General features: G+C 41.2%; 1 protein-coding gene across 1 annotated transcript; it reads left to right on the plus strand.

Annotated features, from left to right (window-relative positions):
- Positions 1 to 1,090: 1,090 nt before the first annotated feature.
- Positions 1,091 to 19,480, plus strand: LOC109996503 (myocardin-related transcription factor A-like). The gene is made up of 17 exons (XM_065964377.1): positions 1,091 to 1,637; positions 5,407 to 5,472; positions 8,861 to 8,916; positions 9,356 to 9,431; positions 9,528 to 9,689; positions 11,677 to 11,816; positions 12,195 to 12,263; positions 12,379 to 12,557; positions 12,729 to 12,921; positions 13,231 to 13,474; positions 13,590 to 13,699; positions 14,131 to 15,069; positions 15,210 to 15,404; positions 17,809 to 17,949; positions 18,094 to 18,177; positions 18,318 to 18,366; positions 18,507 to 19,480. Exons 1-17 carry the CDS (start codon positions 1,499 to 1,501, stop codon positions 19,007 to 19,009), a joined length of 3,345 nt encoding a protein of 1,114 aa, XP_065820449.1. The 5' UTR covers positions 1,091 to 1,498; the 3' UTR covers positions 19,010 to 19,480.
- Positions 19,481 to 24,635: the final 5,155 nt, after the last annotated feature.

Raw genomic sequence — 24,635 nt, forward strand, 5'->3', positions numbered from 1 at the left:
TCTTGTTTTAGAAAGAGCCCTCTCTAACCTTTAATGTCATGTTATATCGTCGGATGTCAGCCGAGACAGCGCCTTGATAATGGAGATAAATGAAACTGTCAGTGGGTGGGGACAGGTGTTTTATACTGACATGCAGGCAAGGGAGAGGAGAAGACAGGCGGAGTGATAACGGCAATTTAAAAGCAGAGGAGCACACATGTACGCTTTATATTCCTGCTGAAAGAGGAAAGATCAGCTTTGGACTGTGGATGCAGTTTCACTCTTCTTATGTCATAAGGATTTGTAGTCCGTCGGTCCATGAAAAAAAAAACGGCAACACAAAATCTCAGCAATGACCTGAAGGGAATCTTTCTTTGTATTTGGCATAAATGTTTTAAATTTAATTTAACATACATTATTAATCGCTTAGGGAAAATGCTGGTTTACACTTTGTTATTGAGAGACACACACATCTCACACACATATGTGAGATGTGGGGATGAGTCAGAGTGGGTCTGCAACGCAGCAATCGCACAACATAGATGATGGGATTGTGATGCCTTGCTCAAGAGCAGCTTGGCAGTATTGGAAAATGACCTGGCACTTCTCCAGCCACCAGAACAACTTCCATACTTTGGTGAGCAACAGGACTTAAACCACTGACCCTCCGGTATCCAAGCCAGGTCCCTACAGACGACTTCATAAAACATGTTTTATTTTTTTACCACTAGGTGCTATAGTTAGCTGCAAGATGCTAAGCAGAGAGACAAAACAGCCAACACAGGTGTGAAAAGCGTATTTTAAAGAAAGCATGCAAGCAGAGTGTCAGCTGGTGTTTTATGTGCTGTTGTATGTCATACTAATGTTTTTAGGCCTGAAGGCACAAACACTGCGAGGTTCTAACACAGGTGCACTTCACTGACACCATGCTGAGCTCAGATCACAGGTGCTAAGTGAGAGGAAGCACAGGGACTCTGCTCAGAATGTACACATTAGGTGTGTGTGTGTGTGTGTGTGTGTGTGTGTGTGTGTGTGTGAGAGTGTGAGAGTGTGTTTGTGTGGCGGTCTGCGGCTGACTGACTGAACAGCTGTGACTGACTGCTGGTTCATATATTTTGATGATATTCGACACACACACTCACACAGAAACACACACGCGCACACACACTCAGTCAGTCAGTAGCTGCAGCTTCTGCAGCTGCTCAGTTAGCATTTTGTTTACACATGCTAGTCACTTTATCATTTAAGGACATCTTAACAGTATTGTCGACATTTTTTTGTTGAAGCAGTGGGAAAAACCTGTTTTCATGAGGAGGACATTTGTTTTCTAATTTTCTTACAACTTCACTTAACCAAGCAACGATCAAAGCCATTTATTTCGCTAATTGTTGTTGCTGTACAGACTTGTAGCTTGTGACAGGTGCATGTATCCAACACCTGGACCTTGTCGACCTCCTGTTTTTTTTTTTATACCGCCTGTTTCATTGAGTCTCACTCAGAGTGATTTCCTGGTTTACTCATGTCCGCCGTGCTGGAACACCTGCCTTGTGTCCGCATTGACCCTGCACCTCTCAGGACTCAGCCAATGAGCAGGGACATCGATGAGCGAGCCGTACCGCTTGAGCTGAGGCGCCGGGCCTGTCAAGGTCTCAGACAAGGTGGGATACCTGTTGTGTATCATACTAACAATAAACCAGGACTTACATAGGCAAAGGTTTGCAGCTGTTATGCTCATGTTTGGAATGCTTGTTTTGGAGAAAATTGTGTCCACTCAGTTGAGATCCTCAGGTTTTTTTGCAATGACATTTTGGAGTTATGGCCTCCCCTATAACTTTTTCTGGGTTCAGGTGTTTGGTGGATACAATTATCTTCAAGTGGCAGGGTTACAGTTGGGGCTTAGCCAGCCTGGCCATGGTACGCCTCGCCCTGAGCTCATGAACCTGTTAACCTGTTGACTGTCGTGAAATGTAGCTGAACTGAGAGTGGTTTGGACTGCTCGGGCAAAGCAAGATTCCATGAGTCATCCAGAACAGTGCGATGTGTAATGACATGTTGTGAACAAAACCTGTTGTGAAAAATAGGTCTGTGCCTTTTTCCATTCTCTTTTCATTCACCCCATGATTAAACCTGAAACTTTTCAAAAGCTGGTTGGTTTTGTTCAAATTCATGTGAGTTAGAATATTCTGAAACGGATCCTTTTGAAGCAGGATTTTGTTTTCACATATCGGTTCAGTAAAGATTTTCTGTGACACACAGACCTCATTATTATTATCATGATTATCAGGAGCTAGGTGATGAATATGCTAGAGTTATCAGCAAGATAAACTAAGACTGAATTTATCTATCAATCTGCACATCTACATTTCTGTTTTCTCTGGTAAAAGCCTGTGATCACACTCTTCTGAACTGTATCACCCTTATGAGTGGGTGAGGGAGTGTGTGTGTACGTGTGTGTGTTGGCAATTTACACTTGTGTTCATCTTAATTCAGCTGCCTGTCGTGGGGGGGGATCGGGTTCCTTGCGGTTACAACATGGACACAAATAGAAAACTGTTCAGCAGGAAGATGAGATCTGAGGAAAGAGCTCTACTGGAAACGATTAATTGTCAAGTTTGCAATGCTGAATCAAGACGCTAAGAAGTGAATTTGACCTCTCGCAACAGATTAAAAGAATCCACATGGGACCACATACAGCTCTGGAATAAACCCGTCCATTACTGTCTGCTCAAGAAATTTAAATTCAAAGCAGTGTTTTCAAACACAAAAATGAAATGCCACAGCATATTTCTCCATGTCTCGAGCGAATTATTTCAGATGTGGTGGATATGTGTATATATGTGTATATACAGTATGTGTATACTGTATATGTTGGCGTGTACAGGGCCAGGGTTATGGTCTTTAAACCAGCTGCAATGCTGCGGTCCAGAATGGTCTGTATGTGTTTTGACCAGAGAAGTATAGGCGGTTTTCAGGCAACCCCACACGGCTGTTTTGGACGCCCCTCAGTTTGACAGGCAAACGGCAAACCAACAGGTGTTGCAGCGATGGAAGCGTGCAAGCGAACATGTTCAAATAAAACTTATTCAGCCCAACTTAAAAAGCTTCAACTTTACAAGATCCACGATCAGATACAAAGTAAAACTAGGATGAACATCGGAGATGCTTTTTTTTTTTTTTGTAATGGAGAGAGGTTAGAACGCAGAAAGGTTTCAAGATTGATGCAGAGCTGGATAAACACTGAAGCTTCCGTGTCTGCAACATGGCAACCTGCATGCGCATCCGCTCTAGGGAGGAGGGGGCGGGGGGAGACAGCTCTCTCTAATGCTTTGAATTTGGACTGCAGTACATATTTTAAACGCTAGGTGTCAGAGTTACATATTGCTCCTTTAAAACCTGTAACTATTTAATTATTGAGTATGAGTATTGGCATTCAGCCTTACTTGAGCCATTACTAAAACATTGAAGAACTCAATATATATGTTATTTGATCATGTTTACATTGCATTGTTTATCTTCCACATCAGCGATCTAAGACCCCTCTTAAATGTAACCTTTATGATGTAGCCATGCAGGATTTATACACTTGCACTTGTGTGCTCTAAACTGCTGTTGAGCGAACGTGCACTTGCTGTCATAGTGACATTTGAGCAATGAGCACACCTCCCCAGAATAGATTGTGTATCAGCACATTGCATCACACTCCTGTCATCTCTTGGCACAAATCATCTGCAGAGAAAACACTGTTTTGTTTGTGTATCTCCGCATCGGTGTGTGCGTGTTAGTTGAAGTATTAAAGTGTGTTTTCAATGTGCACTCCTCAGTATAGTTTGCATGTTTGCAGATATACAGGCCTGTATATAAGTGTTAGTTTGTTGTGTTAATCTGCCTGTGTTTGCCTGCAGGAGCTGGTTAAATCTTTCCTTCTGCCGAGGGGAGAAACTGCACCCTCGTGCGTCAGCAACGTCCACATCACAGAAATCAAAGGCAGATGAATGTTTCATGTCAGGCCGCTGTAGGACGCACAGAGGGATTTTCTCTTGGGTCTGACTTCAAGAAGCTGCGGCGACAGAGCCTGCTCTCATTATTATAGACTTTTCATAGAAAGGAATGTGGGCAGTGCTGCTGAAACACTGGACCACATGCCTCTTTTCTACTGTCCAGGATAACATCGATTTAGAAACAAAAATGTCGCTGAGAAAGAGGAACAAGATGGGTAGATGCATTAGAAAAATGTCCCCTCTGTCGTCTGAATAAGTGAGATTTAAGGGGATGAATAATGGCAGGTTTTTATTTTGGCTACACTTGACTTTTTTTCTTTTTTTTGCAAGTTGGCTCTCTTAATTGGAACTCTTTGATTTTTTGGAACAGAGAATACAACAGTTGTGTTTTGGTAAGTGCAGGAATAAGATGAAAAGAAGACCTGAGGGTGAGGGAAGCTTTGTGATTCAGTAGACAGAGTTTTTGGATGCAGAATTTAGGGGGAAAAAAAGTGAAAATGCTAATAAAGACTTTGTTCGTCTGCCCACACAGTGAACGCTGCACCCTCTCTGCTTTCATCTGTGTTTTTGCACGCAGCAGGCAGCTGTTATTTTTTGCAACAACCAAAAAATGCTCTGAAACCAAACCAAACCTTCTACCTGAACAGCACCTAACACAGTTGAGCACTCATTGGCTGAAGAGCCACACATTTCCCTGAGATATGACACTGCTGAAATGCTGATTTCCTGACCCAGATATAGAGCAGCTGCTGATCTGCAGGAGATCATTTCCTGGCAAAGTCCTATTTTAGTCTTGAAAGTTTGGTTCGGGGAAACTTCTTTGCAGATATGTCCTCTGAGAAAATGTCAGGTTGGCTCGGGACACGGTGAGACAGATAGCTCCTTAGAACTGGTGGAGGTGAGATCTGTGTAGGTCTATATGTTGAACCTAATTATGGCCTTGTATTCCTCTGAAAGGAAGACATAATCATATTTAAATAGTAAATCACTGAACATAATCATTTAGTTACGGTTAACCATATGACCAGCTAAGTGTTGTCGGGACTGAAATTTATTCAAATAATGAAACAGAAAACGGTTGTGGTGCTTCTGCATGTATCTGGTATGTTAGTGTTCATGCTTATGTTTCCCTGTTAATGTGCAAGTTTATCTTTGTAAACATCCTCTCACAGAGGACCTCAGAGAAGCAATGTGAGCTAGCAGGGCACATAAAACCTCTGCAGAGAACCTCAGATGTAGTAGCACAACTTTATTACTCATATTTATAGACGGAGAGCCTTTCTATTTAATGCTCTTTTAAGCTATGAGTAATGTCCCTACTTGTGTGGTTCACTGCGGTGTGATGTATAGCAGTTTAATGAGGCTCCCCATTCATTCTGCTTCTGTATATTTCCTCCTTTTATGTCTGTCTCTATGTTGATGTGTTCAGTCCTCCAGCTAAAGCTCCAACAAAAAAGGTCCAGAGAAGAAATGCTCAACCGGGGGATTATGCTGCGTAAGTAGACACTTCTTTTTGTTTTGTAGGGATGAATGCTGGATTTTTCTGAACATGTCATGGCTCTGTACTTTGAAGACATTCATGCTTTAATGTATTCACTATGTTAACCCTGAATGGGATTAATTGAAGATGCTTTACACGTGCTGAAGTGTCTAATTAGCAACAGCTGTTTTCACATATAGGCTATGCACAAAACTGCTGAAAATGTCCTGCAAGCCCCCTCGTGAAATGTCTCCTTTAAGTCGGGGTGAGCTGATGTGTGAACACAGCAGATAATACATTCACCATGGGCGTGTGGGAAGGGGTGACACATGACAGCAAATTCCGAGAGAAATTACAGAAAACAACTAGTCTCGCAGTATGAGCTACCCCTTCCATCAGAATGAGCTACCCTGCCTGAAAGAAAGAGCTCCTATACCTGAAAGAGTGACCTACCCTACCTGATAGTCTGAACTACCATACCTGAGGGAATGAGCTACCCTGCCTGAAAGAAAGAGCTCCTATACCTGAAAGAGTGACCTACCCTACCAGAAAGAATGAGCTACCATACCTGAAAGAAAGAGCTCCTATACCTGAAAGAGTGACCTACCCTACCAGAAAGAATGAGCTACCATACCTGAAAGAAAGAGCTCCTATACCTGAAAGAGTGACCTACCCTACCAGAAAGAATGAGCTACCATACCTGAAAGAAAGAGCTCCTATACCTGAAAGAGTGACCTACCCTACCAGAAAGAATGAGCTACCATACCTGAGGGAATGAGCTACCCTGCCTGTTACAGCAAGTGCTAGCTATCAACCATTTCATGGCTACCATTTCATTATCATTGGGTATTAATTCCTTCCTAACATAACAGTATGCCTTTTCTTTGGCATCATGTTACTCTTTCAGAAGGTCATATAAACATTTAGCTGAATGCTGATCTTAGCTGTTGTCTGACGGTTGCTAATGAGTTAGCTAAACCATTGTTTGAATTTGAAAAATGACCGTCCAGAATTCAAAGTCTGTTTTTTTTTCTGTCGCTGATCAATTGAAATGACAATGATTTGTCAGATATTCCGTTTTTATTTGACTAACAACCTGGAATGCAGTTAGCCGTAACATGACACCAGGATTTGAGCATTTCTAAAAAAGCAGGAGTAGTTCAAGAATAGTGCATGTTGTGATGCAGTCAAGGTCAGAACAAAATTTGATTTCCTGTTACAAATGGTTCTGTGTGGTCATCATTTTCCTGAGTGGAGATAATGTGGGTGCTTAACCTTGCATGCTGGAGAGGTATGCCACTGTATTCAGTTGCCTGTTGGAAGCAGATGTCAGGGCTCCCGCTGTTAAAAAAAGAAAAGACCAAAAACACAGACGGAGACAGACAGAGCTAAGAGTTCGATTGGCTTTGTTTAGAAATGTTAGATACACACATGTAGTTTAAACAGCTGGACAGTGCAGTGATATACACAGAGGTGTGTCGTAAGTTAAATAAAAAGAACGGGATCTACTCAGCAGCAGACTGAACATAAAACCAGCCAGGGCCCGAGGAGGCGAAGCTGCTTGATGGTCCCGCAGTTTACAGACAAGGGATGCTGGTGAGCTTCATCAGGGTGGCAAGAAGCCATGATGCAGCCACTCATGCACAAAATGGGGTCTTTTCCCTCTGACCTCACCACTCTCTGTTTCCTCCTCTTCGTTGGCCCTTTGGTCTGTTTTTCCATTTTTCTTCCGGCTGCCTCTCTCCATTTATCTCCTCTCCACGTCTTCTCTCCCTCTGTTTTTTTTTTTTTTTCTCTTTCTGATTCTCCGTCTCTTCATCTTCTTCATACCTTTCACCCAGTTCCCAAGTTGTGCGCTCATTCATACTTCCATTCCATCGCAACACTCATTTCAGATGTAGCTGACTGACAGGCAGGTCACATAGCGCCCTTGTGGACGGGTGAAAGGTCCAAGAGGGTTAATGTCCCTGGGGTGTGCAGGAGTGAGTGTGTATCTGCAGTGTGACAGTGTTCAGTGACGTGAACTCAGGCTTGTACAGGTACCAGCAGTCTTCCCCGAGGGTAACCAATCTTGTCACAACGTGTGTGTGTGTGTGTGTGTGTGTGTGTGTGTGTGTGCAGTCAGAAAGTATAAAAATAGGACATTTTCGGTTGCGATCATTTTTAATAAAATTAAAGTGCTATCTAAAGTGGTTTTCTTCCCTTGTCAGAGTTTTTCTGCAGTCATCTGAGTGTACTTATAAGCAATAAGCAGACATGCATCCTTACATTGGATAGACTTCATTTTGTATGTATAGGGAGTTACTTTTACTGTGTTCTCGACGTATTTATCTTGTCATCTTGAATATATATATAACCATCTTGGTTTTCCTTTAATATATAGGCTATATATATACATTTTTAAGATGCATTTTTTAGTTACTTCAAAGTAGATCTGATAAGTGGAAATAGATTCATTCAGTTGTCAAATGCCACCCTATTATAAGTCAGTTGCCCCATTTGGAAAACCCAAGTCAAAGAAGCTTTAAGCCTTCTGGCAAACAGCTATAATATACCCATCTATGAATCAAATCAACCAAACCTCAGTTAAGCAAATATTTGCATGATTCTTAGCCTGAATAATGGGCGTTAATGGAGCTTCCTGGACTTTTGGAGCCAGCCTCAAGTGGACACTCAAGGAACTACAGCTTTTTTCACTTCCTCATTGGCTTATTTCTCTCTGGATGTTGACGCTTAGTCAGAGCACGATCAAAAAAATCATGCTCAATTTGTGTAGATTGCCAACCTAACCTGCCTGCATTATATAATCCTGCATGCAATATGTCGTTATTTAATAGTGTGAGGTTTAGAGTCTTGATTTAGAAGCAGGTTCATATTGCATGTACTGTGGTGTTGCATTAACATAGCGTTTTTGGTGTCATCACAACCCTTAAGGCTTTTGGAATTCTATCGCTACTAATCCCTGGGTTTTTGCATAATCAAAGGCCTACAGAAAGTCTTGTGTGAGTCATTTATGAACAGATTCCATTAATTCCACTGCTGTAAAGAGGCTCGTTGGACTGGAACCCCTTCGATACATTTCTCCATTTACCATGAGATTTTTGGCCTTTTACAGCGCCTGTTAATGGGCCCACTGCCCAAGCTGATTTCCATTTTCTGGTGTCATGGATTATAAATATGTGAGCCTCTTTATTAAGAGAAGGCATCACTACTCTGGCAAAAGCTTTAGCACTAGAAACGTAATGATCCTCAGTTTAAGTAAACTATCCAAACTGCACTGGAACTGGACTAGATGCAAAGATCCATTTAAAACCTAAGGCTTGAACAGACACACTGTCATGTTATTGTCTTTTCTCTCTCTTTCTTTACACTTTTGCCCCGCACTCATCATTCTAACCCCAAGCTTTCAAAAGTCCAGCTGCTTTCCACAAGAACAGACAGAGCTTGGAACAAACACAGGTGAGTAGGACAGCCATGTCAACCACAGGGGTAGAAATCGATCTGTTTAAAGCTGACATTTTTTTCCTCTGTATACCTTGTGTTATCTGAGATCATTTCAGCAACTCTTAAATAATCATTGAATACATTCCCATGCATACTTTATCCTCTGGGTTGAGTCATTGGTTGGTGGTATATGGAAACAATTTTGAGTTGCAAGGCATTGTTATCTAAAAGTAATGTTAGAATATTGATAAGAGAAATCAATCAATGGTGGGAAATAATTTGTTTTAGCTAAATGAATTGATCAGTTTGATAAAAGTAAGAGATACAGTATTGAAATCTTAAACTTAATGTGCGGCACCAGTAGCCTAGGGGTTTGTATAAGAATAATAATAAGCATGTGGTATAGATCTGAGAGTGATTGATTGTCTCAAATTGTTTCTCCCTCTTTCTGCAGACTGAGGACTATCTGAAGAGGAATATCAAGAGTCGGCCAGAGCGCTCTGAACCGATCAGATTGCACGTTCTGGAGGGTGAGCTCCTCAGACTGTACATCCTTTTGTCTGCCTGACTTTAAAGCATCCCAGCACCCTGGCAGGAATATTTACTTTGTTTCTGTTTGCATCCAGAGACATTCGCAGAGCCTTGGCTCCGGGCAAGACAGCTGCAGCTGAAGAGAGCTCGCCTTGCTGATCATCTGAATGATAAGATCTCACACTGGCCGAGGCCCATGGAGATAATCCACAAAAACATCCTACCTGTTCCCTGTAGCATTAAACAGGCTATCATAGGTAAGCCCAACCATGGTACGGATTTGTTGGGTTTGTCGTTCACTCTCCTACAGGGTGACCAAAAGGCGGATGAAATCCATCCAAATAGTTCAGTGTATCTGAAATGATTTTCCAGCAAATGATTTTTTTTTATCTTGGACTGTTTCTGTCTTTAGCTGCACTACAGATAACTCCTCTTTCATTATAACTTTTAACAAGTGGAACCAATTACAAGCTTGACTTTTTTGTTCACTTATTTTTGTTTCATTGAGCTTGCTGTGAGCCCTTTATCTTGCACACCAGTAGAACAAATAATTAGGCATGAACAAAACCCTGTTGGAGCACAGATGTAGTAACTGTGGCTGGTTTCAGGCTCGTGTTTAGCATGTTAGCTCGTAGCTGTTACAACTTATAAGCCCTTTTGTTAAAGTGCCTTTACAGCCTCTCGACTGTTTGTTTCGGTACAACTTTTCCCCGTCGACAACTCAGATAGTAGACCTGAGTATTAGTCGATGTCATTAACCCCTCTGATATAAGGGCAATAAAAAAAGTTGGATAACACTGGTTGAGGAACACTGTGCTATCTGCTAGCACCACGCTGTTGTAATTTATTGTCACATGGTAATTTAAGTGAAATCTGTCGATTGTTTGGGGGCTTTTTGATATGGTAATATTCACGCATGAACTTATATTGATTTTGAGCAGTAGCAGGGTGATACCGATATGGATGTCAATGGAACAGCTCTACTTGTTTTGTTGTTTTAATGACCTCTCCATGTCCTGCATACATATAGAAGAAAATTATGTCAATACACACCCATAATTAAAGACTCCTAGAACAAATGCACATTGCCATGCAGTAAGAACACACTTTGCCACCTGAGTCTTGATGCTTCATATTTGACAGTAAAGAATTTAAGATATTCCTTTCCTTTTCTCTCGTGAACTTTAAACGTCGAAAAATGTTAGGAGGAGAATTCGATTCTAAATAAAGAGCTGGGAATAAATTGAAAGGGAATTCACTTTGTAGCCAATTTAGTCCTTTTCCATTCCAACATCAACAAAAAAAAAAAAAAAGAATAGAAAAAATGCCGTACTGTTTGATTTAATTGTGTATGATGTATGATTGGTCTAGTGCCGGTTGTGCTACATATTAGATGAAAACATCAGAGACAGTAGGTCCGGCCACCTGATTGATGTGCACAGGGATGAATCCTGAGACTCAATAACGTACAGTGTCACGGGATTATCTATCTCTGTCACCGCTGCACAACACACACACACTTGCATTACATTTGAGTTACACAGAGCTGACAGGCAAAGATACAAACATACTACGAACCACAGGCACGCACAAGCACAGTGCAGCAGCAGGGACGTCGTCACATTATTGGATGAGGCTGTTAAATCAGCCCCCGTGTCGTCTTTTCATCATCGCCTGCTGATGGTGAATTAATGGCTAGCGGGTCATTTCATATAGCTGTCTGCTCCAGCCCACAGAAGCTCTTATAATGAAATAACACACACCCACCTGCAAAGGAAAAGTCTCTATCATAAGTCTGTGTGATCATGCCTGTACTCTTTGAAGCCATGCAAAGACTGAGAACTGTGCATATTAATGACATGATTATTTGATACCTGAGGGAAAAAATGAGCAGCTTGGATTCATTTCTAACTAATGCTGGAGGATATTGAAACATGATCTTTAGTTGTGATTGGATCGTTTTTGTTGTGCTGATGAACATTTCAGCCACAAGAGGCAGAGGTGCACCTCGTCTCATGTTGAAAAAGTACAAAAAGCAGTACTTCTGACACTGATACCGTACCTGACTACAGTATGCCTTTTATGCAGTATTGGCATATAGTGCCCCCTTTGTAACAACCTTCAAAACACCGGTATGCTTCACTGTCACAATGCTGCATGTCTGCCTGTCACTGTAGGACCCAGGTGCTTGTTTTGATGTATCACCTGCCTAAATGTCAACCCCCCCCCCCCTCTCTCTCTCAGAGACACAATTTCCAGAGGCTACAGGTGATAACTGGTCATGTGATGAGGACAGCTGTTACAGTCTGTCTCCAGAACTACCGGTGAACCAGGAGTCTTCTCTGGTCCTGCTCCCTCTGTCCTCCCCCCCATTTCCTGCACGGGTAGGATCAACAATCAGCCCCAGCAATATTGTCTCAGCTGTCGAACACGCACACCTGTATACTGTTCTTGGGACCCTCTTTATTTATGCATACCTAATATTATCTTCTACTGAACTAGAAGTGACCAAAAAAACAGAGTTAAAAGTATAATTAAATACAGACTTACAAATATTAGAAACACGATTCTATTAGTGATTGACAAAGGTGAGCAGCGTCTGCTGTTTGCCTTATCCGCATAAGTTTGTGTGAACATCTTGTTGTGCTGCACTCTGATGGTAAAGTTTCTTGTTATTCAGATGGATAATTAAAACTAGATAGATTGTTGTATAAAAGTTTACGGTACATACTTACCACCTAGCGTCCCACCTTTCTTTTCAGTCCCAGCTAAAACCGAACTCGGAGCACTCCGCGCAGAAACAGAAGAAACCAAAGGATGACAGACCAAAGGTAGAGTTTTGTTTCCTGACATACAGACAAAGCCTGTTTCGAACAGTAGAAGAGTAAGAAAGTGTTCATGCTAATGGCTAAAACATTTCTTTGTTATTTTATATGTGTAACCTAGATTAAAAAGTTAAAGTACCATCAGTACATCCCTCCTGACCAAAAGGGAGGTAAGGAGCCTTCTCCCAGTCTGGACATGTCTTACACCAAAATTGTCCAGCAGCAGCAGCTCTTCTTGCAGCTCCAGATTATCAATCAACAGCAGCAGAATTACCATGCCATCCTGCTTGCACCACCCAAGTAATTATTCTTTGTTGTTTTTTCTTTTAACGGATGACCAAGTTCCCAGTGTGTGGTTGTAATGGTGGGAAACAGATGTTGGGATGCCTGGGATTGAGCAGTGTTTGTTTTTAATAAACAATTGTTTGGTATCTTTTGTAAAGGATTTTGGCTTGTTATTCTCTCCACTAGACCTCAGCCAGATCAGCAGTCATCCTTATCTTCTTCCACTGATTCCATCACCTCCGTCTCCTCCTTCTCAACTCCACCTGCATCTGCCCCTTCAACAGCCCCCTCTAAGCAGGGCTGTCGCAGGCTTCTGAGTTCTGCTCCTTTAGGTGGGACAAAACCAGCATCTTTACCTCCAAACCTGGATGAAATGAAGGTTAACTTCACAAACACACACATTTTGAAGAGTGCATTGTTAATTCAGTACAGCTAACACTATTTGCTCTTTTTGCTGTTTAAAAAGCTAGAGCTGATTGAGTAACTTGTGAATGAAAGGAACATTTTCTATATTGAAAAAAGGCCCCAAAGATGCTCACCGCCTCAGAGCTAAGAAAGTGTGATTGATTAGTCTGTCTTTGTTGCCTTTTAACAATTTTTCCTTCCTTATATTCATCCTTATCTCTTTAAGATTATTAAGATTGTACTCCAATCTTAATTTCTCTGTTTTTCATTAATCATCTGTCAGGTTGCAGAACTGAAGAACGAGTTAAAGCTGCGCAGTTTGCCCGTCTCTGGCACCAAAGTCGACCTAATTGAGAGGCTGAGAACATACCAGGAACTGAATGGAGGCTGCAACAGTTCCTCGTCTCCAACAGTAGGGGGTACCACAGGGCTGACTGCTGGAGAAGAAGGAAAACCCTCTAAAACTGCTTCAACCACCACCATCAAAAATAACAACACATCACAAAATCAAACTTCTCTCCTGACTGGTCAGTCACATGAGTCAATCAATCACAGCTCCTCTTCATAAGAGTTAAAAGATGATGGAGCTGTAAAGATAATGTATTTGATTTTTGCTGTGATTTTCCTTTATTTATGTTTCAGCCTCGTTCTCCTCAACATCTGTCCCACTCATCCCCTCAAAGTACTCGCAGAGCTCCATAAGTCCAGGAGACGGCAGCTTTACTTTACTAACCCACCAATTTGAGGAAACGGTCTGATTTTTTTCTCTTGTACTTTCTTGCAAACATTAGTCTGATCTTAGATAACCTCCACCTTTTAATGAAAATAATCTCTAACAGTTGAGCATAGTTATTGACTTGGGCCAGACCGGCATATGCCACTAATATGCGTCATACGCCGCGGCACGAGTGGTTCAGACCGGCGGCATATGCCACTCACATGCAGCATATCCCGCAGCACATGAGTGGGCCAGACCGGCATATGCCACTCATGCTGCTGCACATGATGTTTAGCTTAACATCATGTTAAATAATCATTTTGAAAAAGTTTATTTATAGATTCATTTGGCTCTATGGCTGTAGACAATTTCTAACCAAAATAAGTTTGGTCTTGCAGTTCTTGCAGTTATTTATAATTAAATTTCAAGGTCTGCTTACCTTTCTTTTCATCTCTTTCTGTTCAGATGAATTCACCTCACACCCAGCTGAGCCCTCCGGCATGTTCAGCTGCTCCACTTCCAACAAATATTAAAGAAGAGCAGATGTGCTCCACCTCAGCACCTTGTAATGTTTCTTTAAAGCCAGCCTGTCTCCAGAAACATCACACGGTCTCATTAGCTGGCCTCAACACTACAACCGCAGCTCCAGTAGTGACAATAGACAAGGACAAGGTGCTGAAGGAAAAAGACAAGCAGATAGAGGAGTTGACTAAGATGCTGAGGCAGATACAGGTGGTGGTGGAGATGCTGAGTATGCAGCTGGAGCATGGTAAGAGTGGAGGACATGTACCAGAGACACACATTCTAGTAAAAGTTAAACAGGAAGCACCTGATAAGCCCAGTCCCCCTCTATCATTTCACCATCAACCATTCAACTCCACACCAGAGTCCTTTCAATGTGAGATGGATGTTGCAAAGGTTTCTGTCAAACTGGAAACCCCCGAGGCTGAGGAATGTGTTTCTGAGGCATCTGTGCAAATACCAGATGCCCAGGGATTACCAAAATCTTCCACCCAAACTCCGGAAGCGCAGGAGCAAATTCATCTCCAAATCAAGTCAGAGCAGACAAGCACTCACACAAAACAACTCTTACATCTCCATCAAAGCCCTCAAGTGGCGCAGCCAGTGGCCATACAGAAACACTTGCTAAAGCATCATCACAACAGTCAGAGCCGGCAGCAGAAGCCTCAGAACCGGGATCTGAAGGCGGAGGATCAGCAGAACCTGCAGAAACTTCCTCAGCGGAGAAAAAATCAAAGTAACAAAAAACAGTTTAAACAGGAGCATCACCAGATGCAGCTGAAGCAACTGAAGTCATTTCTGCAGCAGCAAAATAAACAGCAGAAGATGGAGCAGACGCAAACAGCAAAGTTACAAACAGAGAAACAGTTCAAGCAACAACAGGTTAGGAAATGTCAACATCATTGATAATACACTGAATTTTTATACACAGTTTCAAGGTATTTGTTGAATTACCGGGAAGATTTTTTTTTTGGAGAAGTATCAAGTTTTTCACTTACAGATTTTCTGTTGGTTTCCCACAGGTACCTCAAGCAAACCTAAACCAGCAAACAGGTTCAGCCCCTTTAACTCTACATCTCCTTAAGAGGGACTCCAATCAAACTCTGGTCACCGACATCCATGGTAACCATTTTCTCATTGCACTGACAAGTCACATCACTGACAACCAAAGAGCAGATGCACCTGTGAGCAAAGCAGCCAATCACAACGGACTACAGGTACGCACATGATTCATCAACCTGCTATTTTCTGGTGTGCTTTGATAATTATATTCAGCCTTTTGCAATGGTTATTCTAACAACTCTCTTAACATGAACATTATCCTCATGGGAAAAAGTGTACTTCAGCTAAACTTCCTGAACACAAACGTTTTCAGCTTTTCGAGTTGATAATCAAACCAAACATAGTTAGCATACCGGACTTCAGTAACAACGAGAGTCAAAGACGTATTCTTGTCAAGATACTAGTGGTTCAGTTCACTACAACAGGAAAAAAAAAACCTTTCTCAAATATATGATACGGTGTGACTAGGCATATGCACATGGCAGCCATTTTTCTCTTTTTATTGGTTAGCAACTACTGGCACAAGATAGTAAAAAAAAATGGCTGTAATCTGTGTTTGTTTCAAGTTGAACACCATATAGGCTACTTGATAACTTGCAAGTTCCCGACAGACAACAATTAATGTTGTTAAGTTAATTTCTTAGTTAACATTACTGCTTTATGTAATGTTACATGATAGGATAAGACTGGAGTTAATTCCAAGCGAACATTAATGTTAGCCACTGCGGTGTTGCCCGTCAGCTTGGAAACTAAGCAATGCTGTAAAGTAACCTTGCTAGTAAGCTAGATATGATGACATGCAACATTTCTGCTTTCTATATTAATACCTTTACCATTATCAAAAGGACTTGGAAATGTGGCCTATTGTCCCTCCAACAATCCATTATCTTTTCAGCTGCTTATCAATAAGAAAGCGACGACATGACAACAAATTGGCAGATTCCTTACATTGATACAATTTGCAATCATGAACACATCAGTGCAACAATATGCTGTTGAAACAACATAACATTTTCTGAGCGTGACTCAAGAGGAAAATGGCTGCTGGGTAAATACAGTGAAAAGTTAGGGGTTGAAAATGGTCAACATCTGTGGATTGATTTTAAAACAAGTATGTGAAATAATTTAGGAACAGAGAGACAATTTCAATGTTTACACACTTCTTATTTTCTATATTTCATCAAACTAATGTAGACACACACTTCATTCTTGACAAAGCTCCTGACACTTGAACAACAGAGCAGACTGTTAATACTCCATAAAGAAAAAGCCAAGGGCGACAGAACTGCGCCAGTAAGTCCAACAGCAGTGGAAATTAATGATGTATGCTGTTTGAGACAGTGACAGCATCACTTGATAATAGTGTCTGACACTATCATGATGCTGATAATTATTGCTTTGCTAATTACTCAGACGACATCCTCCATTAATGTGATTAATGTTGTTAAACGAAGATGAACAAAGACAACATTGTGTCACTGCTGACTGAGATATACAGCATCTCTCCTCGAGTGCAGGTGTGCCAAATAAAAGTATGCAAAAAAAAAGGAAGAAGTCAAGATTTAGTGGAATACTCTGAGCTGATATTATTGTTATAAGCAATCTATTTTGTTTTCCTTACCTGTCCCATGGCAGCAATTATTTTAGTCTGGAAGCATAGAATGAAAATAAAAAACAAATTTACCCCAAAAGTTTCAGCCAATGTGGAAGTGCCTTATAGCTGCAGTCTTCCTAATGACAGTGGCTGCTGTGTCGCTAGCAATAAATAGTCCAATTGTATAGAAGTCTATGACAAAATAACTTTCTTCTTTCTACTTTTATTTCAACAGTAAACATTTTTGTAATGACATCATGGTCTCAATGGCTTGTTTTACATTTTCTTCAACAGAACATGATGGTTTAAAAAAAATAAAATAATGGTTTCCGTTTGTGTAAAATTAGTAAGCTATAGCTTTAGCTAGAAGTTATTGACATGGCTCCCACTGCAGTCTTAAAAATGCCTTGTTTAGGGTTTTCTTTTTTTTTTTTTTTTTTTTTTAAATGGGACTTGAATGATATATTAAAAATGTTCCAAGCCAAATTAGCATCTTTATTAAATCTACAGTTGCAGTAAATTTGGGATGTACCTTTTTAACCAAAATATTGCTAGTGTCATCTAATCATCTTTGTTTTAATAGCCCTTGGCTCCTATCCAGTGTCACCATCTTGTCCAAATATAATGCTCACATCTGGCTCCAGAATACCAAAATGGCAACAGCCAATAAACTAAGGCATCAGAGCGGTTTTCTACCAACCAATAGTTTGCTCTAATTTTCTAATTTTCCAAAATGCAACCAGAAAAAAAATCCCAAATACAATTGAGAGGCTTCAAAACATTTCATAAAAGGAAGGTAGATGTTACCGTTTCATCCACATCTACTGCTTAAATAATGTCTCAGGGTTGTGTAGGGAAAGATGCCGTTTGATATCAGATGTTTCTAAAATGATGTGTGTGCCACTGAATACTGTTTCCCAGTGAGAAATCTTAATCCTTCCACTCTGTTGTTTTATTATTATAAGGCAGTGAATGGGGGACTTCAGGTGTCTTTATACCAGGAACAGAAGGAAGTTGCATCACCACCTTCCACCCGTGAGCCTTTCAACAAGCACCAGGAGAAATCTGTCTCACAAAGAAACACCTTCCCTTCCTCTCAAAAAGGAGTAAGTAATCTCCACACGACATGGACAATCTTTCAAGTGACCTACATAACCTGAGCAGACTGTAAATGATTTTCATTATTAACTCAGTCTTTGGAAAGTGGATAACATTGATGTTTTTTTGCACTTCTTTCTACACTACTTTAGGAGGTGTGCCCTAGTCTGGATGATTTGTTGAGTCCTCTGTCTTCAGCCTCCTTGAAGACACCTGCTCCATCATCTGAATGCAAAGTAAACACCATCATTTGACAGTATCATTGTGCTTAATGAACTGAGTTTTTATAATATAACATGTTGGATGTGAATGGCATGTGGGTGGTGAACTGTACATGGCAGTTTTAAAATGTATCACTGATGACTACTGTTCCTAGGATACAGGGTATGAAGAAGATTTTCTTGACGACTTTTTGCAGACAGGAGGTAAGATGCACAAAATAAATGAATGCTGTTTGCAGGGTTTTTTTTTAAAATTATTTTTACTTTGAGCCTTGATGGTTTTTAGTTTTTTTAGTTTTTTCAGAGCAGTGTTTTATTTCTTTTCTGGGTTTTTTTCCCTTCAGAAATGTTGTCCACCTTCAAACAAGCCCCAGACTTCTTTCAGGACAGTCAACATCCAAACCCTTCCATCCAACCCTGCTTGGGCATCCCGCAACCTGCCCCTTTTGGGCAGTCCGAGCTTCAATCACTGGCGGACACAACAGATGAGAAGCGGCACATCAGTCGAGGACGACTTGAGGACTTTCTCGAAAGCACCACCGGTAAGCCTCTCCTTGGGGTGGAGCCTGGCGGTGCGCTGACATTAATTGATGACCTGCACAGTGAAATGCTGTGCACTCCAAGCATCCTGGACCCTCCCCCATCTCCAATGAATACCCTTGACATAGATGCCGAGGGGGAGCAAGGCCCGGACAGTATAAATTGGTTGGATTTCAACGTGGGAGGACAAAAGACAAAGGAAGCCATGACACTGGACCCATTGGGACCCCAAGCACCCCCTAGTGTCTTTTCTACAGACTTCCTGGACAGTTCTGACCTTCAGATACAATGGGACCCCTGCTTATAGCAAATATACAACACAAAGAATGCACTTATAGACACCTGCAACACATGAATTTGATTAATGAGGATCATTATGCCACTAGAACATTCTCTCTTTACCTTTTGGTTTAATGGATCGTCACATACTTTGACCTTTATTTTATTTACACACAGCACTACTGCTTTTTGTACTATGTGCTTATCAGGAAGGTCCAATGTCTAATCTTGATTCTATAGCAAAAAAGTGATGTGAGGGTTTATTTAGACACTATTTTGCTCATGTATGATAAAATAGAAGCCGTACAAACGGGCTTTGTAAGGTTGATGTGTAGTTTGTAAGAAACAACAAGCAAACCCCAGACACGTGTGGCTAACTTAACCGTCTGCAGAATTCTCCAAAACAGCATTAAGGAAGAGGCACAGACCCAAACCATTACAATACAAAGATCCACAAAAGTGTTAACAGGTTATGCATTAAAAAACATTAAACATTAAACATGCAGGGAATGTTGTGTATTGTTGTTGTCCATCATGTCTCAGAAAAGTCTATCATTTAGTTTGACATTTCTCTAATTGGAGTGCAGCTCATTCTCTACCTTTTAAAGTAAGGATAATCAATCGTCAACCACCGCAGGAAAGGTGGCAATAATCAATAACAAAAGGTAGAGGGGGAAAAAAAGGAAAATCAATTTTCGGACATGTAATAGATCATCTATTGGAGTAGAAATGGGTTAAGTATCTCTTGTTCTTCTTAAAGAGACTTCAAACAGTTACTGCTCCCAGCCAAGAACTAGAACAGAACATTACCTCAGTAAGACAGGAAATTATTTGTTATTTTTTTTAAGTTTACAGCATAAAACTAATCATAAAGCATTGATCAGGGATCTTTTGAGATACTGGTATGTGCATGTTCACACACACACACGCACGCACGCACACACGCACGCACGCCTGCACTCGGTGGTTAAAAAGTGCTATGCAAAAAGTGAGTCAGAAGAGGGTGGAAAACAGGACATGGGTGGGCTTGTGAGGGAGGCGTGTGATTGGCTGATAAAAAACTCTTTAGCTAATAATGGAGGGGAGCAGAGGATGCCAGGCGAACATCTCTGCAACAGTGGGCATCCCAGGCTTCCCACTGGAGCCCATAACAAAAGAGAGCGTGTGTTTATGTGTGGGTGAATAAACAGCTGCTAAATGTACATTTCAGTTCTTCCACTGATGTCAGATATTGTCTGAATCTGAAATCCCCAAATAGTTAGGCGTCCTCGGAGGGCAGACTCCCTCCTCACTCGTTGATCTTTCATATCTGCAACTTCCTTTCATCCACCCTCAAGCTTCTCCGACACAAACTCGCACTGAAGAGGGGTAGGAGTTTGGGTCTCTGTGGAACGTCAAGCAGACTTCAGTACAAGCAATTCATTTGGTATTGATTGCTCTTAAAGGGAATTACAGCATTTTCCTATTTAATAGATTAGGGCATGTAAATAATTTGAAGATTTTGAAATGCTCCAGTAGATTGCATCAGACAGCAACCGCAGCACAAGTGTAACAGCTGCAATGTAATCCTTTGGTGCATATACAAGGTGAGCCAATCAAGCAGCTAAAGGGCATGTTTTTGCAACTGAAAGACCTCGATTGTAAATCCAAGTGAATGACAACATTAAATTAAGACTCCCCGTCACTACACGATTTGACCTTAGAGCAGTGATTACCTAAGGGTGTGTGTGTGTGTGTGTGTGTGTGTGTGTGGGGTGGATGGATATCTCGCTTCAACTAACAGTGGGTACACTAAGAGCGACCACAGTGTGTGTTTTGCTGGAGCATTAGCTGCGGTTGGAGTTTCCATCAGTTGTGATTGATGACCGTGTAATCAGGCAGCTTGTGAGAAAAACAAACACACGAGGAAGAAGGTTATAAAAGGATTTTGAACAAAACAAACAGCAATGATACGTCCTGTTATGCTACTGTTGCATAGTGTTACAGCTAACACTCTCACACACACACACACACACACACACACACACACATTCTGGACTGGGTTTTGGAGGGACTCTTGCCATAAGGCAGCCTGAAGTCATTCTGCAGATGCTTTGATGCATCCTGGTACAACAGTGGGGGGTCTCCTTGTGATGTGGAGGATTTTTAGTACTTGTAACCATACACAGGGAAACACATGCTTTCACATGTACAAACTAAAAGTACAAGAACTAGAACTCCTACAAGGTAAAAACTGGTGAAGAGTTATGGATGTGGATCACATACTGTGTGTTTAGAGACGAACAATTGTGTCAATTTCTGGCTCTTTCTTTTGGGATTCCACTCGAGTCGCTTTACATAACTTACAGTTGAAAACAATCCTTATTATATCTTTAACTCGGGCTTTGTGCAGCTTCTCAGTTTAGTCTCTTTCGGAAATGAGTCATTGTAACTCCTACCCCTCGAAGCCTCTGCAAAAAGTCAACAGAAGCAGCTCACAGCAGCAACCTGCATGAGCAACACGATTGAGCATAGTAGTTGGTAAACTTCCTACACAGGCATAGTATGTAGCAGCCCCACTCTGACATCTGCTCCACTAATGCATGTCCACAGCAGGTCCCGTTTGTACATGTGTGTGAGAAGCATGTCTCTCAATAACAGAGTGTAAAACCAGAATGTCCCCTTTTTTAATAAAGTACGTAAAAGTTATAAAAGTTCAATGAAAACCGAGCATGAGAGGAGAATCTTCAGAAATCAGAGAAACACTGCTGTTTGACATCCTCAACCAAGCATCGATGAATACTTCTGCACAAGACATCAGAGTCTAGGCATCACCTTTTAAATCATGAGGTAACCTCAGAATGACAGAGGTCAAGCCAGTGTCAACAAAACTTAAATACGTGACCTTGCTTCTGTTAAAATTGTTGAAGTCAACAACACCTTTGACCAACTCGACATAATCATTAAACTCCTTTTATTCTCTCTCTCTGTTGTTGCTTTCACTGAGAGACTCCTTGCGGCGCAATGTGAACTTTACCTGTTTAGTGCAGGTTCAGTTCATTTACACTAATGTGAGCGCTGTCAAAACAACAATGTGCCCACCTGCAAACACACGTCTTCGGCGATGACTAAGCCGACAAAACTCCCGATGTGAAGGCCTCCGCTGTCACAAACTATCCAGCGATGAGACCGAATGTGGAGCTGCTGTCTTCTTTGATTAGATGCGACAGTCCTTTGAAAGCTTGGGTTACTTCAGACAAAACGTCATGACACATCGGCAGAGTGAAATTAATTCAGGGCTAGCATCAGTGGTTGGGTAAGGGTGGGTGGATCTTCCTACTAAAACAGAATCCTTTCAAGCTGAAAATAAAAATGCAGGAGAGATAGGAATGAGAGAGAGCAGCACCTGAGCAGAATAAGGTACAACATGTCTTCTTAGTACTGTAAGAGACCCTCAAGGTCAAAGCAGGCGAGCTCCAGATGACACATAATATGCTAAATCTGGACGGCTATAATGGAAACCTGCTGCGATGAAATGTTCATTCTGACACTCACAAAATTATGCAGACGCACACTGAACAGGCACGGTCCAGCTCCAGCTGCATGAGCGGACAGAAAATGCTGACGGGAGCTGTCACATACACATGCAAATGTGTAAAAACACACACACACACACACACACACACACACACACACACACACACACTATAAGAAATACAAGAATGCATTAGTATTCCTGTATTTACGGCACAGTTGATGTAGGCTCATATTTCTACTGTTAGTATGCGTCGCAGCTAAAAACCCTGTATTATGTGCACTGTCTCTGTTTTTTTATTTCTCCATATCCCTCTCTCTCTCTCTCTTTCCCTCTCTCTCCTGAGCTCCTTGGTCCTGTAGGTTCCTCTGGATCGTTGGTGTGGACGGCCTGCTGCTGTGAACCCCTCTGCCTCTAACTGCTACAACTATTAATATCAGCCTTTCTTCTATCATCATTATCATAAATATTAAAGTACATCTCAGAGCTGCTCAACTTCAACCTCGATAATTAACAAAACCAGTCCTCCCTGTTTCATCATCATTACAGTAGCTAATGTTAATATTAGACTGATCAGTCTATTATCATACTTAGCGGTTACTGCTAACATTACACATACTTTTAACATTATTACTGACATTATAGCTATTAAAATATCGTATTCCTTGTTGTTGTTGCTCTGTCTGTTGTTTCTGTCCATCTGATTCTTTCTTTCATTTTCCAAGCTCAAGGACGTTTTTTCTTGCCACTGTAACTTTGCTAAATGCTGCTTAGTGCTGTGCTCCTGATGGATCAATGTTGGATCTTTGTAGATAATATAACAAAGAGTAAGGTTCGACTTGCTCTTTTGTAAAGTGTCTTGTGACAACATTTGTTTTGAAATCAAATAAAGATTGATATTTTTGTGTCTTTCTTGGATAGACAGGAGAGTGGAAAGAGTTAGAAATTTGGGCAAGAGAGAGTGTGAAATGACATGATGGAAAGAAGGCAGAGGTCGGATTTTGACCCGGGCTGACCAGCCCCTGTACATGGGGCGTGCAAACGAACCACCCGGCCATCAGCGCCCCTGAATGTTGATTGTTTGATGAATGTCTACCAGTGAGTCTGGATTTGTTGGAGGTTCATGTCTGTTAAAAGGATTTCTTTCCGACTGCATGGGGTCCAATTAATGAGTCTGCTACTGTTCAATGTTTCTGTGCAAGTAGAACGTTTATTCCCTCAGTGACACTGGTCCTTGCTTTTTTTTTGCCAAGTGTTCGCTCCTTATTGGACTAATGTAGGGCCTCTGTCAAGTATTTTAAAATTTCGTCTAGACTGCTTGAATTTCAAGACGTTAATTAGTTGTGTTTTGGCGCAATCGATTGATGGCACAACCCAGCTCATGTGGGGGAAAGGGAACATGAAAAATAGATGTGTGAGGTAAAATGAAGTTATTTATTACAAAAGAAGACAAACTGAGTAACAAAACAGAGTGAGGCAAACAAAGGTCAAATCACCAACATAGTTAAACAGAACGTGGATCCAAACCAGAGTGTGAAACTAACTTCCTAATTAGTGGAAATAAATGAAAATAAAACCCAAACTTACTACTCAAATGGCCCAAATCAACCTGGTGTTTCTAACATAAAACTAAACTAATGAGAGTGTGTATGTGTTTAAAGCTAAACTATCACCTGGCCCATCAAATGCCTCACAACGTGCTCGGTTTGGAACATTTAAAGTCCCCATTAAACTGAACTTTGAGAGCATGTCGTGGCAAATTTCCTATTGAAACAGGATGGAACCAATCACAAGTTCGAAGGTGGGACACAACATTAGGATGGATTTGATTGGATGGTTGTAAAAAAAAAAAAAGGGGCCTATCACAACAAACATGGGATAAAAATTAGACAAAAAAAAAAACGTTTTAAGTGGTTGAAGAATAGTAATCACCCCTTCCCTTCTTCAACAACATGGCCCTTTAAATCGGTTATATCTTAAAATGTGGCCTTGTTAATCGACTAGAACAGGCTGATTTTTTTACCGTCATACATCCTCTTCATAGCATTACTCTAGCATAGATGCACATTTCTGTGATAAGATGATTTTATTCTTATTAATACTAATCTAGCATGACAGAGAATATCATCCACCCACAGTA

Source organism: Labrus bergylta, chromosome 16 (assembly GCF_963930695.1).
Source record: "Labrus bergylta chromosome 16, fLabBer1.1, whole genome shotgun sequence".
Lineage (NCBI taxonomy): Eukaryota > Metazoa > Chordata > Actinopteri > Labriformes > Labridae > Labrus > Labrus bergylta.